At 50.7% G+C, this 14,458-nt stretch overlaps 2 protein-coding genes across 2 annotated transcripts; both read left to right on the top strand.

The window, feature by feature from the left end:
* Window positions 1-7,230: 7,230 nt before the first annotated feature.
* Window positions 7,231-9,582, top strand: LOC120499216 (translation initiation factor IF-2-like). Its single transcript, XM_039702775.1, has 3 exons — window positions 7,231-7,355; window positions 8,026-8,241; window positions 9,175-9,582. Exons 1-3 carry the CDS (start codon window positions 7,231-7,233, stop codon window positions 9,560-9,562), a joined length of 729 nt encoding a protein of 242 aa, XP_039558709.1. The 3' UTR covers window positions 9,563-9,582.
* BHLHE22 (basic helix-loop-helix family member e22) lies at window positions 9,453-10,623 on the top strand. The gene has a single exon (XM_039703105.1). It carries the CDS (start codon window positions 9,598-9,600, stop codon window positions 10,495-10,497), a length of 900 nt encoding a protein of 299 aa, XP_039559039.1. The 5' UTR covers window positions 9,453-9,597; the 3' UTR covers window positions 10,498-10,623.
* The last annotated feature ends 3,835 nt before the right edge of the window (window positions 10,624-14,458 follow it).

Genomic DNA, 14,458 nt, shown 5'->3' with positions numbered 1-14,458 from the left:
CCCTTGGTCCATCCTAGAACAATTTGATAATGGACAGATTGCAACTGCAATAAATTGCACTTCATGTGAAGGAAATGCTGCCAGAGCTTTAACTGAAAGTTTACTAGAAAGGTTCAGGAAATGTACTTTAAGGGTAAAAAGTAAAGTGGCTTAGTGTAAGATTCTGATGTGGTTCCCCCAGGGTAATTTGCACATCCCACAGTCACACCCTGGGATTGTACCAGTGCCATCAAGTTCAGCCGCTGGCACCAGCTGAACAAGCAGTGTGCCAGTTTCCTGGTGGGAGTGATTGATGAGAGCTGGTTGAGCTTGCTCTGTCCAGAGCAGGTGTGGAGCAAATTTGCCCTGACTCAGTCAATTAACTTTATCAGAGAATCAGAATCAACAGCGTGAATATGATAACAATGTGTTGCAGGGCCCGTGCTTCTCACTGTGCCTGGTCTCATGCTGATGGAGTAATTCTGAGTTTATTGCCAAAAATGGGGCCCAAGTCTTGTAATGTATGAGCACTTGGGTCCAGATTCATCCCATGCATGAACTTCTGCTACTACACTGGATAATTCCTGCAAAACTTCCTGAGGCCACAGTTAAGAGAGGAAGGCAGGGAATCTCACACAACCTATTTAGTAGTCTTAAAAAATGTGTCTCAGGGAACCTCTGGCTGCTCAAGCACATACCTTTCCAAATCCGATGGCCAATCAGACTGGAATAAGGTTGACCTCGGTGATGTCTCAGAAAAACTGCACACCATTCTTCACTAAGATCTTTATTTCAGGATTATAGACAAGAACTTGGAAATCAACCACTATATTAATGGTGGGCTTCTTTCCTGTGCTAACAAGGTCTGATGTTATGTGTAGGGGTGTACAGGGTCAGGGATGTGAAAAGGCTCCGTGCCCCTTCCCTGACAGTGCCTCAGCTCACAAGTTCCCAGAAGTAATCTTACATGTTTTGTAGATCAGATGCATCTAGTCTTGCCTCCAGCCACACCACTTCTTTTCATGCCCATTTAAACTCAAATAAATCTAACTGTTGTCCAAGCAGTTCACCAGTGAGAGAAATGGGACAATTATGAAGTAAATCAGTTTGAAATATGTTCAGATCTCCATGCGAATGTGCCTTTGCACAACTGACTGTCACCTTGGTGGATTCAGCCTGCAGGTGCATGGAATTCCTTGCCTTCAGCAATTCCTCTCCTGGAATAATCAAATTACTCTGCAAAGAAAACACTGGTAAGTCTCTGTGACAGCCTCAGACAGGACTAAGGATGCTAAAAGCTTTTGTCAGACTTCAACCATTCTCTGGTCACTCAACCTTACCCTCAGAAAGGAAGTTGTGTGTAAGCTTAGTGCTACCTGGACTGTTCTTGGCAACTGAGGCTATGCTTCAAAATACTCTGAAAGACAAAGTTCCTTACAAAACTGAGCTGTATGGGGTTTTCTCTCTGTGGATAGCATATGGCCTCTGTCTTTACCCCACCTTTGTATCTGGCTCAGCTCTTCAGTGGGTGCGCTGTGCCTGGGTTTGAATAAATGACTAACTGAGCAACACCGAGGCTGCCCCAGAGGTCAGAGCTCAGCAGCTGGACCTCTCAGGAGCTCAGCAGGGTCCATACCTCACCTGCTGGTGCTTTTAATTTTTCTTTCCTTGAGGAAGCAGTGAAGTAGACTCCTTTAGCTTGCACCAGCAGGCCTCTGCCCACACAGTCAGCAAAGTGCTGGGACCATAGCTGGCAGCATTCTCCTCTCTGGATGGAAAAACAAGTTCAAATCTCATTGCAATGGCTTGGCTCAAAAATATTGTGAGTGTCACAGTGCTAATCAGAGCTCCTGTTACAAGGAGCTTTCCTTTGGTCATAATTGTTGTTGTCATTAAAGGATCCTGTCACTTTTAAAATTAAGCAAGGCTATATGGCCAAAAGTAAGAAAACAAGAGAAAGAAAAAAAGGTAATAAAGAAAAAGACAGAAAGAGAAACACAGAAAGAAAGCCAGCAAGCCAGGCAGCCAATGAGAAAGAGAGGAAAAGAAGAAAGAAAGAAAGAAAGAAAGAAAGAAAGAAAGAAAGAAAGAAAGAAAGACAATGTTACTTCCCCCTTTTTATTACAAGCTGTTTCCCCAGAGCCAGTCTGTAGTCAGAATTGTATTGTACTTCAGTGAAGGCAAAGAGAAATAATACCCAGGAGAAAAAAAAAGTAGAAATGTGATCTAAAAATGGGAAAAGTTCTCCTACCTTGTATTATGTGCAATTCCAGGCACTGTAACAGTGAAACATGAGCTGATATCTCTGTTTCTCTGAACATGCTATGTTTTAGAGGATGTTACTCTCAGAGCTTCTAAACTTTGTGACATAAACAGCAAACCTAATTCTGAAAAAAGCACCTACCACACCTGATTACCATAACCAGGATCACACACCTTTAAATCAAAAGTCAGCTGAGTTGGAAAAGGTTTAAGTTTTTTCAATAAATTACTTTTTATAATGACTATAAAAGTTATATAGTACACAGAGCCTTGCTAGAGGTAGATACTTTACTGTACCTGAATTGCTGGGAATACTTGCTGAGACATAAAGCTGACAATCAGACATCTGAGTGTGTTTGAAAAACATCGTCTACCAAGAGATTAAAGTATGAATTTAGCAAAGTAATCCAGGAAGGAAATTCTTTGTTCTTTCTTGTTACTTATTGTGGCAACTAGAGGGATATAATGGGAAATGAGCTTATACTTTACTTCAGAAATACTTGAAATATAGGAAGAGTTTGAGAACAAAATTATTTTTCACTGTTAAATACATGGATTTTGACTCTTACTGAACTGTATTTCAACACATTTTTTTATTTTATGCCCATGATAACTCATTAAACATATAAAATTGCCTTATTTATAGAGTATAAGAGCATTTCAAGTCATAGTGCCTCCATTTTTCAATGTAGAAATGACTTAGCTGTGTATAGATTCTAAATGATCTTTTAATTACAAGGGGAAGAAGGGCATTGCTAGAAATAAAAGAGATTTGTTATTCTACAAAGAAGGGAGGAAAAGGAGTGATGATTCTAAATTTTAAAAAGAACTAATTGCAATTTTTATGAAAAAGAAAACATAGTTAGGAAAAACAACCTTGAACCTTGTAGTTAGGATTGTTGTGAGAATGTCATAGGGAAGGCTGAGGGAGAGAAAACTAAAGATGTGAAACTGAGCATATCCTTCTGATGTGCAACATGGGAAAAAAGGGAATTAACTAATGAGTATATCCAAAATACTGACAATATTTTAGTGTTCTTGGAGAATTAGTGAGCTCTAAGATGTCTGAAAAGAAAGAGGAGAAGGTTACTGATCTTTTAAAGTGGCAAGGAAGAGGAAGAGAAAGAGTGAACCTGTCATCTACCATCTGGTAAGCCTAACTTCAGCCTGCAGTAATATAGTGGAAAAAATATTAAAAGGTAAAAATCTTAAGCACTTAGGGGAGAATGTATCCACAACCAGTAAACAGCATGGATTTATAAGGAATGGAAAGAAGGCACACAAAAGTATTTTTTTTCTTCCTATAATTGCAAAGTGGTGACTGAAGGGAATACAGTAGGTATAATATACATGCCTACTAACATATAGATTTGTATGTATGGGCTTCAGTAAATTAAATAGAATCTAGCAGTGTGACCAAAAAAAAAAATCCAATGCAATTTTTGGTCTTCTGACACAGAGACATCATGTCACGTACCCGGGAAGTGATAGATGCCTCTCTCAGTGTACAATACTGATGAGATAGCATCTCGACTACTGCTTTCAGATTTAAGTACTTTCAGTACCAATAAAAGTGAACTGGATGGAGTTCAAGAAGCTTGGAAGGAAAAGCAAAAGCCTATAGAAAGTGTTTGGTGATGAAATATTAACTGAAAATAGACATCTATAGCCTAGTCAGACAAGGGTGGGAAGAATAAGCTCAGTGCCACGTTCCCTACAGTGGAAGGTTTTCAAAGAAAATAGGGTCAAGACTAAAAGGGAAAGCCAGACAGGGAGTAAATATTAACTGTACATGGCCAGAGCTCTGGCCCCTGCTCCTGCTGAGACTCAGCCAGGCATTTATTGGGATGCAAAAGTGCACATGAATGGGGAACTGTGTTCATGAGGAAAAAAATGGCTTGGAGGGCCAGAAGGAGCTTCTCTGGGGGCAGGAGAGAAAAGAAAATAGAGAAGAGGAAGGAAAGGAAGAAAAGAGGGGGTGGCAGGGAAGGAAGGAAGGAAGGAAGGAAGGAAGGAAGGAAGGAAGGAAGGAAGGAAGGAAGGAAGGAAGGAAGGAAGGAACTCCAACTTCTCCAAACCAAAGCAGATAACATTGCTTTATGTTAGGACCTTCCCATTTTTCTCCACAAACCTCAGTGTAATGACTCAGTGAGTTTTCAGGGCCTACATGCCCTGTGTTATCCCTGAAGCGGGGATAGCATCAGACTTTTCCATCCTAATTGGTTTCAAGTCCATGGATTTTCTAGCATGCCTATATAATCGAACAGAAAACACCCCCTGAGAGCCTCCTGACTCCTGTCCAAGCACAGACAGCCCACAGGTTTCAATTTCAGAAGGGATACCAAAGGAAATTAATTATCGCCCCATGCTGAAAAACGCTGAAAGGGTCTTTTACGTTTCAATGCGATTTCTTTTCACATTTTCACGTAGTTTCTACGGCTTCACCCCTTCCCTCCACCACCGCCACCAGCCCGCCGTCTCCGAGGCGGGCCGTGCACTTCTCCCGACGCCCAGGAGATGGTGCTGTGGATTTTGGATCGGGAGCTCGGCGGCCGGGCCGGGGCCGGGGCCGTGGGTCCCCGCGGAGCCCCAAGGGGACCCCGGGACACCCGGCAGGTCTCCGCGGGAATGCTGAGGTGCCTTTGATCACTCTGCAGCCCTCCTTACGCCTCCAGCGGTCACCCCAGGCCGGGCTCTCAGGGTGTCGTGCCTCACGGCGAGAAGCCTCAGCCTCGCTGCGCTGTGGGTCAAGTTCACCAACGCGGCCTTGTACCCCCGCTAAGGAGCACGAACGGGGCAGTGCTGCCGCCTCTCCACAGCCACACTGAAGGTCAAGTTCACCAACGCGGCCTTGTACCCCCGCTAAGGAGCACGAACGGGGGCAGTGCTGCCGCCTCTCCGCAGCCACACTAAAGTCCCCAAGCCCGGCTGTACACTCACGTCCGCTCCCCCGGCACCGGGGAGCTGTGCCGGCGTCCCGGGGGTGGGAGCATCGGCCCCTGCTCATCCCGCTCGGGCCTGCTCCCGCCCCGGAGCCGGCGGGCCCTGCCGCGGCCATTGCACCGGCCTGCTGGGGCTGCTCTGAGCCCACACGCACCTCTGAGCGTGTTTGCACCGCGAGAGGATGCAGTGGGGAGGGTAATTTTATTTCTTTACACTGGGTTTTTTCCTACACCTTGAACTTAAAGTTTTCTTCGCAGAGAAGAGAACACAACACAGCTGCAGCTGCGGCGAACGAAAGCGCTCTCCAAAGCTGGACTCAGTGCTGGAAAAGCCGGGCAAATCCCGCCTGGGGGCTGCCCCTGCTGCACTCGGCGCTCGGCTGTGATCTCCCCCAGGCTCGGCGAGTCAGAGGAAGAGGAGACTTCGGGCTGAGCCGCTGGAAGAAGGACCGGAAAGTTGCGGAAGATGCCAAGCCCTCCTCTTGCTGCGGGGCCGCCCGGCTGCAGCGGGCACACGCCGTCCCTCTGCTCGGAGCAGGCAGGGAGAGACTAACCTGGCTGACATCTGTGTGCACTCAGCTCCTGGCCGTCTGACGGCAAAATTTGGAAAGTGCTTTTCATCACGGAAACTTTTTCTGCAAACCCTACCCTGGGAAAGGGGAAAAGGGGATTTTACTTCTCTCACAGGTGGGGAGCGAAACAAAGTAACTCTCGTGCAGATGTTGCTAAAGACGCCATAGGAAAACAGCAATCACGGTGCTGTCCGCTCTCATCTGTATCCTGGGACCTTCCAGCATCCCTGTGCCCCTGCCCCTGCCTCCTGGCCCGCCCAGGACGGCCCGAGCCCCGCCGCTCACAGCGGAGCCTGGGGGATGCTCCCTTCCTCAGCTCGGCTCCGGGCTGCTCATTTCCCGAAATAATGACCCGAGTGTGGAGGAGCTGGTGGCAGAGGGCTGCGGTACAATTAAACCAGGTAACGAGACGCTGGGCAGATGTGTTTTCATTGCGCTGTAAGATAAACGCAGTGTTAAATGCCTGACAACTTCCCAGAAGCAATCAGCAAAAGTTTACGAGTGCATAAACCTCAAAGACCATTCCTCGGTATTTTTATAAGCGCCGCATTTAAAGCTTCTATAAATTCTTCTGCTTGCTCCCAAACTAAAGTTCCCGTAGACTATTAAACAGCCACCTTCTTCGTGAGGTGGGGAGAAGCAGATCACAACAGGCGGGTCCAGGGAAGGCGAGAGGGGCTCTCTTTTCGTCCCCTCCACTCTGCTCTCCCAACTCCCTCCCACACCTCCCACAAGGTAAAGTTGGTAAGAAAGTTGGCATCTTTAGAGCACGACAAGTCACGGATGAGCACATTGGCAAGATGAAGGGATAGATTCATGTCTCAAGAACAGGGGACAGACCCTGTGGAGAGGAAAAGGCAACAGTGAAGAGAAATTAAAGGAAAAGAGAGGTGGTTGAAAAGACGAGATGAAGCAGGTAAAAAGAATACGAGCGGATCTAGGGGCAGATCATGCAGACTGACCGGTGAACAGGGAAGAGCAGAAAAAGCTCAGACGGAGAGGGAGATTTCAGGAGCAGAGCGCAAATCGAAGGCAGCCGAGGGGGAAAGGAGGCTGCCGCGGTGCCCCCGTTCCCCCGCCCCGACGGTGCGGCCCGGCAGCACCCCTCGCCGATCGGGGCAACGGGACCCGCCGCCCGCGGAGAGGCAGTGTACGTCGTCCCCAAAGTTGCAGAAAAAACTAAGTGCTAGTGAACCCACAGATCAGCGGGAGAGATCAAACCGGAGCCCTCTGTCTTCGAAGAAATAAGATGAGGGGAATGAAATGTTCCCACTAGCCATCAAATTATAATAACAGTATCCGTCATCCTTAAGTGACCACACGAGTTTTACAAGTTGGATATTAAGCAGATTAAATAATAATAATAAAAAAACCCCAAATCCCTGTTGCGAACATAAAGTCCTTTGTTTATGATCCCGGGGAAAATGAAGTTGCTAATTGAAAAACAATAAACCTAAAATGCCTTTGGATTAATAATGATAGAGGTTAACGGTGACATCCATCCCTCGGAAAGGGGGAGGGGAGCGAGGCGCTCGGTGACTGTGCGCTTGGACGGCGACCAGGGACAAGCGCAGCAGCCAAATGGGGCTGGGGGCGGGGGGTGAGACCCTCCCTCTTCGGAGGGCTCGGCTTGTATGTTCGCCTCTGATCCGGAGACACGAGGTGAGGAAGGTCTGTATTGTAGTCATGTCCTCGCTAGATGAAATCTCAGTCAATTACTCTGAAATCTGCAGCTTGGCTTCTTTTCATTCTTTCCAGGTGAAAATTCAAACGTTTTCTGTTGTCGCCTGGTCCTTTCTTTCCTGAAACAAGGCACCCAACTGTTCTGATATTACCATTCAAAAACGGGTTCTGTGGCAAACCTCATTTGTGAATCTATTACAGAGATTAATAGATTATTTCTCCTTTTTCAACTAATTCTCAGTGGGGAAATTTAACCATATGGTAAGGAGAGAATTAGAATTTCATCACATTAGAGCAAAATGTAATGAAAAGAGTCCAACACCTGGGGCCAACTCCGAAAGACACAATTAAAAGGTTTTTAATGAAACCAAAGAAACCAAAAAATTTTCATAGCCTTCAGTAATCCTGCCACATAAGAATGATTTGGAAGTGTTGGGAAATATTGTTTTTTACTGATGTCACTAGAATGAAAACCTGCCACTAAATACTGTGAGTGCTAACAGAAAGGCGAATGCGAGCTGCTCGCCTCAAGCATCAGAGGAGTACTGGGACAAAATTCTGACCGACCCTCGGCTTTGCACTTTCAGCTTTTGGAAGAGTGCAGAGGAGAGTGTTCCCGGCTCCGAGGAGAAGCCCCGAGAGAGGAGCAGGGGGTCGGAGAATCCGGATGACCGAGGCCACCTCGCCCTGACACCGGCGGCAGCATCCCGGCGTTGGGGACAAGCGCGGGGGTGCTCCGGCCGAGGCGGGCTCGCTGGAGGGAGGCAGGAGGGCACGGACCTGCAAAGAGTTGGTCAGTCACAGTAAAAAATAAATTTTAAAAAGTTTGGTGGGTTTTGCCCTTTCTCTTCCCGCCCTCTCTCTTCCCCAGATCCGTTCATTTTCAAGGTAACTGATGGGGCTTTATGTTTTTTATAGGGACACGGGGGATAATCACTCGCAAGCAGCAATCTGCTACTTGAAAAGGGATAAGGGAAGGAGGAGGGGAACCTCCCCGTAGTTTGGTCTCCGTTTGTTGGAGGGGGGGTGGGGGGGTGGGGAGAGGGAGGACTGGGGACCACCCGCCTCCCAAGGAAGCAAGGTGGACTTTGGCGGTGGGCAGGAGTGGGCACGACGGCTGGGGTTGCTCCGGGGGTTTTTAATTTAATGTTTTTCTTTCCCAGGCGATGCTTTTCGGGAAGACGGGTGGGGGTGGGAGGGAGCTATAAGTTAATGTAAATGCAGGGGGTGGGTGGGCAGGGGGGAGAGGGTGTCACTCCCGACTCCACGGCTAAGTTAGCAGAAGTCTGCTGGCAGCACTCGGAAGGAGAAGTGTTGAAGTGGGCTTTTCTGCAGTGCAGGGCTGTAATTTGCTGAAGGAGGCAAAGAACATCCTTCGATCTAAGTAGGGCTTTTAGTGTGCTCATTGATGAGTGAAAGTCGCCACACATGTCAAGCTAAAGGCAGTTGTTGGGTTACTAACAGGACACAACGTCTTGCAAACATATGCGTTAAGCTGTGTATACAGATGGCAGGGAGAATAATGGAGCAGGCGCCTCTTATAAAGCTCTAGCTGCTGCCTGTCTTCAGACCTGGGAAAAGAAACTATTCAGACTCAGGGCCAGATAGCGCCTGGGATTGTTTGTTACCGTTTTAATCCTATTAATTAAAACGTTAACCTGATTGGGTAGAAAGCTCTGTCCCAACAGGCGAGTCTTCTTCATAATAACCTACTCTCAGAGATAATGATGTAAAAGACTCCCCCGTCTGCGGCGGCTGCTGGTTGATGGGTCCGGAAATCTCTTGAAGGTGAATCCAAGCAAGATAAACGGTGGAAGCGGCTCCGCTGGCAGCGCACAATGCCCCAGCGCGGCGCCTGCTGAGGGCGAGCCGGAGCCACAGCCACAGCCCGAGCCACAGCCGCTGCCGGAGCCGCAGCCCAAGCCGGAGCCGCCGCCCGAGCCGGAGCCGCAGCCGGAGCCGCCGGAGCCGCAGCCGGAGCCGCCGCCGGAGCCAGAGAAGGGGCAGCCGCGGCGCCGGGCACGACGCAGCTCCGGCGGGAGCCGGGAAACGATTTCTGCCAGCGGGACGCCGGGGAGCCGCCCGCCGCGGCGCGGAGCCTTGGAGGAGCGGGCCGGGAGCTGAGGGGGGCGGAGGAGGCGGAGGCGAGCGGGGCGCCGATGGAGCGGGCGCTGGGGCTGCCCGCAGAAGAGGACCTCTTCCACAAGAGCCTCGCCGCCTCGGCCAAGCGCATGGAGTCCGCCTTCCGCTCGCCCCCGGGGCTCGACCTTTCCCACCCCCGCGACCGCCAGCCCTCGCCGCTCGCCTGCTACGAGGCGTCGGAGCCCGAGGCGCTGCTGCAGCCCGGAGTCGGCGGCGACCCGCTGGCGCTGCCGCCGGGCTCCGTCTGCGTCAAGTACGGCGAGAGCGCCAGCCGCAGCTCGGTGGCCGAGAGCAGCGGCGGCGAGCAGAGCCCCGACGACGACAGCGACGGCCGCTGCGAGCTGGTGCTGCGCGGCGCCGGGGGGGACCCGCGCGTCGCCTCGCCGGCGGCGGGCGGCGGCGGAGGGGGGGGCGGGGGGCTGAAGGCGGCCGAGGGCAGCTGCTCCAACAGCCACGGGCACGGCGGCAGCAAGAAGTCCAAGGAGCAGAAGGCGCTGCGGCTCAACATCAACGCGCGGGAGCGGCGGCGGATGCACGACCTGAACGACGCGCTGGACGAGCTGCGGGCGGTCATCCCCTACGCGCACAGTCCCTCGGTGCGGAAGCTCTCCAAGATCGCCACGCTCCTCCTGGCCAAGAACTACATCCTGATGCAGGCGCAGGCCCTGGAGGAGATGCGGCGCTTGGTGGCTTATCTCAACCAGGGCCAGGCCATCTCGGCCGCCTCCCTGCCCAGCTCCGCCGCGGCGGCGGCGGCGGCGGCGGCGGCGCTGCACCCCGCCCTCGGCGCCTACGAGCAGGCGGCCGGTTACCCCTTCAGCGCCGGGCTGCCCCCCGCCACCTCCTGCCCGGAGAAATGTGCCATCTTCAACAGCGTCTCCTCCAGCCTCTGCAAACAGTGCACGGAGAAGCCTTAAGCGCCGCCGCCGTGGCCGCCCCCCGCCGCCGCCGCGGCCCCGGGGAGCGGCGACAGCCGGCGCTGCGGTCCCGGGCCGGGGAGCGCGGAGGCGGCGGAGGGACTGACCGCTGCCCGGCCCCCGCCACCCTCTGCCCGGACTGGCCTCGCCTCGCCTCGCTCTTCTTCTCGGGTGCCGCCGAGACGGGACCGCGACGGGAGGCAGCGTGCGTGCGGCGGCGGGGAGGGGGCGCGGGGCCGGGGGCGCCGCGGGCAGCAAGGAAAGGCCCGGCCCGGGGGGCGCCGGGGGGGCTCGCTGCGCGGCCGGACAAAGGAGAGGCCGGGAAATAGCAGGCCGGGCTGGGAGCCGGGGCTGTCGCCGGGGACAAATCAGAGAGGGCACTTGAACATAGATTTTTTTTTTTTTTAATTAATTATTAGCAGTATTATTATTATTATTATTATTCTGAGCCAGGAAACGAACAAACTTGAAATGTAAACTTATTATTTAAGTGACTCGCAGAAACAAAGAGACTGGACCACTGCTATGGAAGACTTTGTATTTTTTATCGTCTCTAAACTTTGATCCTGTGAAAATGCGCAAAGTTTGGTGAGAGTGATTTAAAAAATCGAGAGAGTTAAAAAAAAGACAAAAAATAACCGATCAAAACCCTTACTCCGTGTCGCTGAAAGTATCGCATTTTTAAAAGAAATATTTATGTGCACCTTGTTTCTTTCCACTTTGCAATGATGTATAAACAAGACATGCTATTTATTTGTTATTCTTTAAAATGACCCTTCCACGCCAACAATATTTATCTTGTGTTAAGGTCATGGGTCTTATGTGCAGTTACTTTAAATGCTTCTAAAATTCTGTTTATGGATTAACTTAAACTGTGTGCCAAGTGTTTAAAACATTTATTTGCCAACAACATATAGCCAGAAATGTTGATGTATCCGAGCTGCTTAGGTTTATGAAAGGTCATCTGGATTTTAAGTTGCATCATCCCTGTATTTAAATTGAGCTTTAATAAATTGCTTCAGTCCAAAAATTGCAGGAAAAGTGTATTCTTAATTGCTCAACCAACTGATTTTTGAAAGGGTATTCTTTGCATTATAACAGGTAATAACTATTTACTTTTACAAGGCATCAGAGCAATAGCTGCTACAAGAACACTTGCCAAGCCAATGTTTTCCCAGGCGCTGTGTTTTCGAAGGTATAATTTAAACCGCTTTTAATGTGTATGTAAATTATTCTGACTGTGGATAATTATTTAAGTTGAAATACTTTAAATACTTTAGGCTAATTTACAGAACGCGTGGAATTCTTCTCTTCCTTTTTCAGGGGATGTGGGGGGTGGGTTTTGATTTTTTTTTTTTAAGAAAAATGAGAGATGAAAAGCAAGAAGTAGCTATTTACCCAAAGTGAGCCTTCAGTTTGAGTTTGCATGGCTGGGTGGCTGTCTCTCTGCCATTTGTAAATCAAGAAATTTTTTTCCCTTTTTTTTTTTCTTTTCAAAAACGAGTCCTGCTTTTTTCCACTACTTGCAGATAATACAAATTCGGACTGTCAGGTTGGATGGCAAAATAGGAGCCATGATGGATCTGTTGGCAGGTCACGGATGTGTAAAGAGTGATATATATTAAATAGGTCAATCAGATTATGACAGCAATGTACGATCGTTTGTATGTGTATCTATGTCGGAAAGAATCTTTATTAAAATATTTTGAACAAACGCTTGTATTACGCTGTGCTTTGTTAAGCATATCCACCCAGATTAAAGGAGGTGGATGCTGGGGGTGGGTACTTTTCTTTCCTTTGCCTTGCTCTGAGCGCGCCCCAGTAAGGGTACTGGGGGCTCCCGGCTCGGGGTGTCCCAGGCAGGGAAGGAAGAAGTTCTGCGTTTCTCCCGCTCCCGTGGCAGGCGGCAGCCGTGGGGTAGCACCGGGCCCTGCCCTGCCCTGCCCGAGCCCGGGGGCTGCCTGCGCCGCGGGGTACCCCGCAGCACCGCCCCCCCGCCTCCTCCCAGCCCGCCGAGGTTTGGGGCCGCCCCTCCCCTCGCGGACCCTCCGCCCTGCCCCGAGCCCGGGGGCAGGGGGTGCAGCAGCCCCCCCAGGCTGTCTGCTCGGCGCTAAGCCCGGGCCGGGGGTCCCGCTCCTGCGGACCCCCCTCCCCTCGGGCCGGCGCCGGGCGTCCGCGGAGCCGCCTCTCCCAACGGCAGCACCACAGGCGGGGGAAGGGTATAAATATTTTCTGCTCCACTTCCCATCAAAAAAGATTAATCAGAACCTGTAACTTTTCAGGAAACATAACTGTAAAGTGCCACGGAGCTGTGGGAAGGCAGCCCAGAGAGGGTGGGCAGATCAGCCCCCAGGCGCAAGGAGAAGCGTCTCTCAGCATTTACTAGACAAAGGCTGGGTGCGTCTAATTATGATTATTAAAACAATTTCCATGACGATGTCTAATATTATGTTAATTTGAAAACAACTGTGTATGAAAACTGTCGACTATAATACCTAAATTCATTTAATGAAACACATCGTTAAGGCAATTAAACCTCCTGGATGTGATTAAGGAACATAATTACGACACTGTTCTGCGCCATAATTGGGTGTCTTTAATCAAGGGGTAAAGTGATCAGCAACACAGCCATTAGTTTGTATTGTTCTGTCTCTGCTGTCCATCATTCTGATTAGGAATTAACCACCGCCACCAGCTTGGCGTGGTGCGTGCCTGTGTGTGTGTCTGTGTGAGTGTGTGTTCGTGCATATAACATCGCAGGACACATTTGCTGCAATATTTACCGCCTAATGTCTCTGGCTACCGAGCGGGCTTCCTTCCCGGAGAAGCTCCCTTGGAAGGCGCGGCCGCTGCTCGGCTTTGCCCGGCCGTGGGGTGGGGGAAAATAAGCCAGGTCCCAGCAAACTCCTGGAGCGGCCGGGACCTAAGGTGGGGAAAGGGCAAGGGGCTGCGGGAGGCCCACGCCCTGCCTCCCGGCTCCCGGGGGCAGGGTCCGAGGTGTGCGGGCCGGGCCTGGAGCGCTCCCGGCCGGCTCTGGGAGCGAGGTCTGTGGCACACGGAGCGGGCTGTCCGCTCGCCGCTCCCTCGCCTGCCTCTGCCTCGGAGCGACGGGACAGCGGGATGAAAATCTTTGTCATTCCTGGCTACCGCTGCCGCCCGACTTTGGGCTCTCCTGCTTCCTCTTCGATTGCTTCGGAGGGGGCGAGGGGTCCGTGCCAGGTAGAGGTGCTACCACTCCTGGCCCCTTTCTCCTGGCGCGCTGCGCCGGCCATCCTCCCTGGGAAGCGGCGCGAAGCCACTGGGCCAGTCCCTGAGCGGGTCTTGCCAATGCAAGCGTATGTGTGCCGGGCTGGGGGGAGGAGAGAGGCTCCCCCGCCCGCCTTAAAGCTTGACAGATCACTTAGCCAGAAATGAACATGTACCCTTTCAAAAGAGCTTCTTCCCCGTTTCCAATCGCCCCACCGAAGCGGGATCTCCCTCAGCCTCACCCGGAGCTCCCTCTGCCCCCGCCGCCCAGCCTGGCTTCCTTCCCCGGCCCCTTACCCCGGCTCGGAGCCTAGATTGTCCCAGCATGAGTGACATTGGCTTTCCTAATGTAATGACTTATGAAAGATATAATCATGTGTTAAATTGAATCCTCCGCTTAACTGTTAATGGTGTGCTCTGGGCACATTTACGTATTAGATGCTATGGTAACTAATTACCACTAGAAGAAGGGATAATACACTTTCCAGACTTTGACAAATAATTATGAGTGTTCACATCCCTGCTAGCAGCAGTTGCAGCGGATCTGCTGGAATGAGTAAGTGAATAAATGAATGGGTAAGTGAACTTGTGTGCATGGAGGGGACTAGATAATGAATAGTGGTCAAGTGAGTTTTCTTATTAAAACCTTTAATGAAAATGTGATTTAGGGTGGAAGGGGGAAAAAAGTGCGACGCTGCCTCTAAACGTAATTAAA

Source organism: Passer montanus, unplaced genomic scaffold, assembly GCF_014805655.1.
Source record: "Passer montanus isolate IOZ18808 unplaced genomic scaffold, ASM1480565v1 scaffold16, whole genome shotgun sequence".
Taxonomy (NCBI): domain Eukaryota; kingdom Metazoa; phylum Chordata; class Aves; order Passeriformes; family Passeridae; genus Passer; species Passer montanus.
The sequence above is the reverse complement of the archived record's forward strand: the minus strand, read 5'-3'. Positions and strand labels throughout refer to the sequence as shown.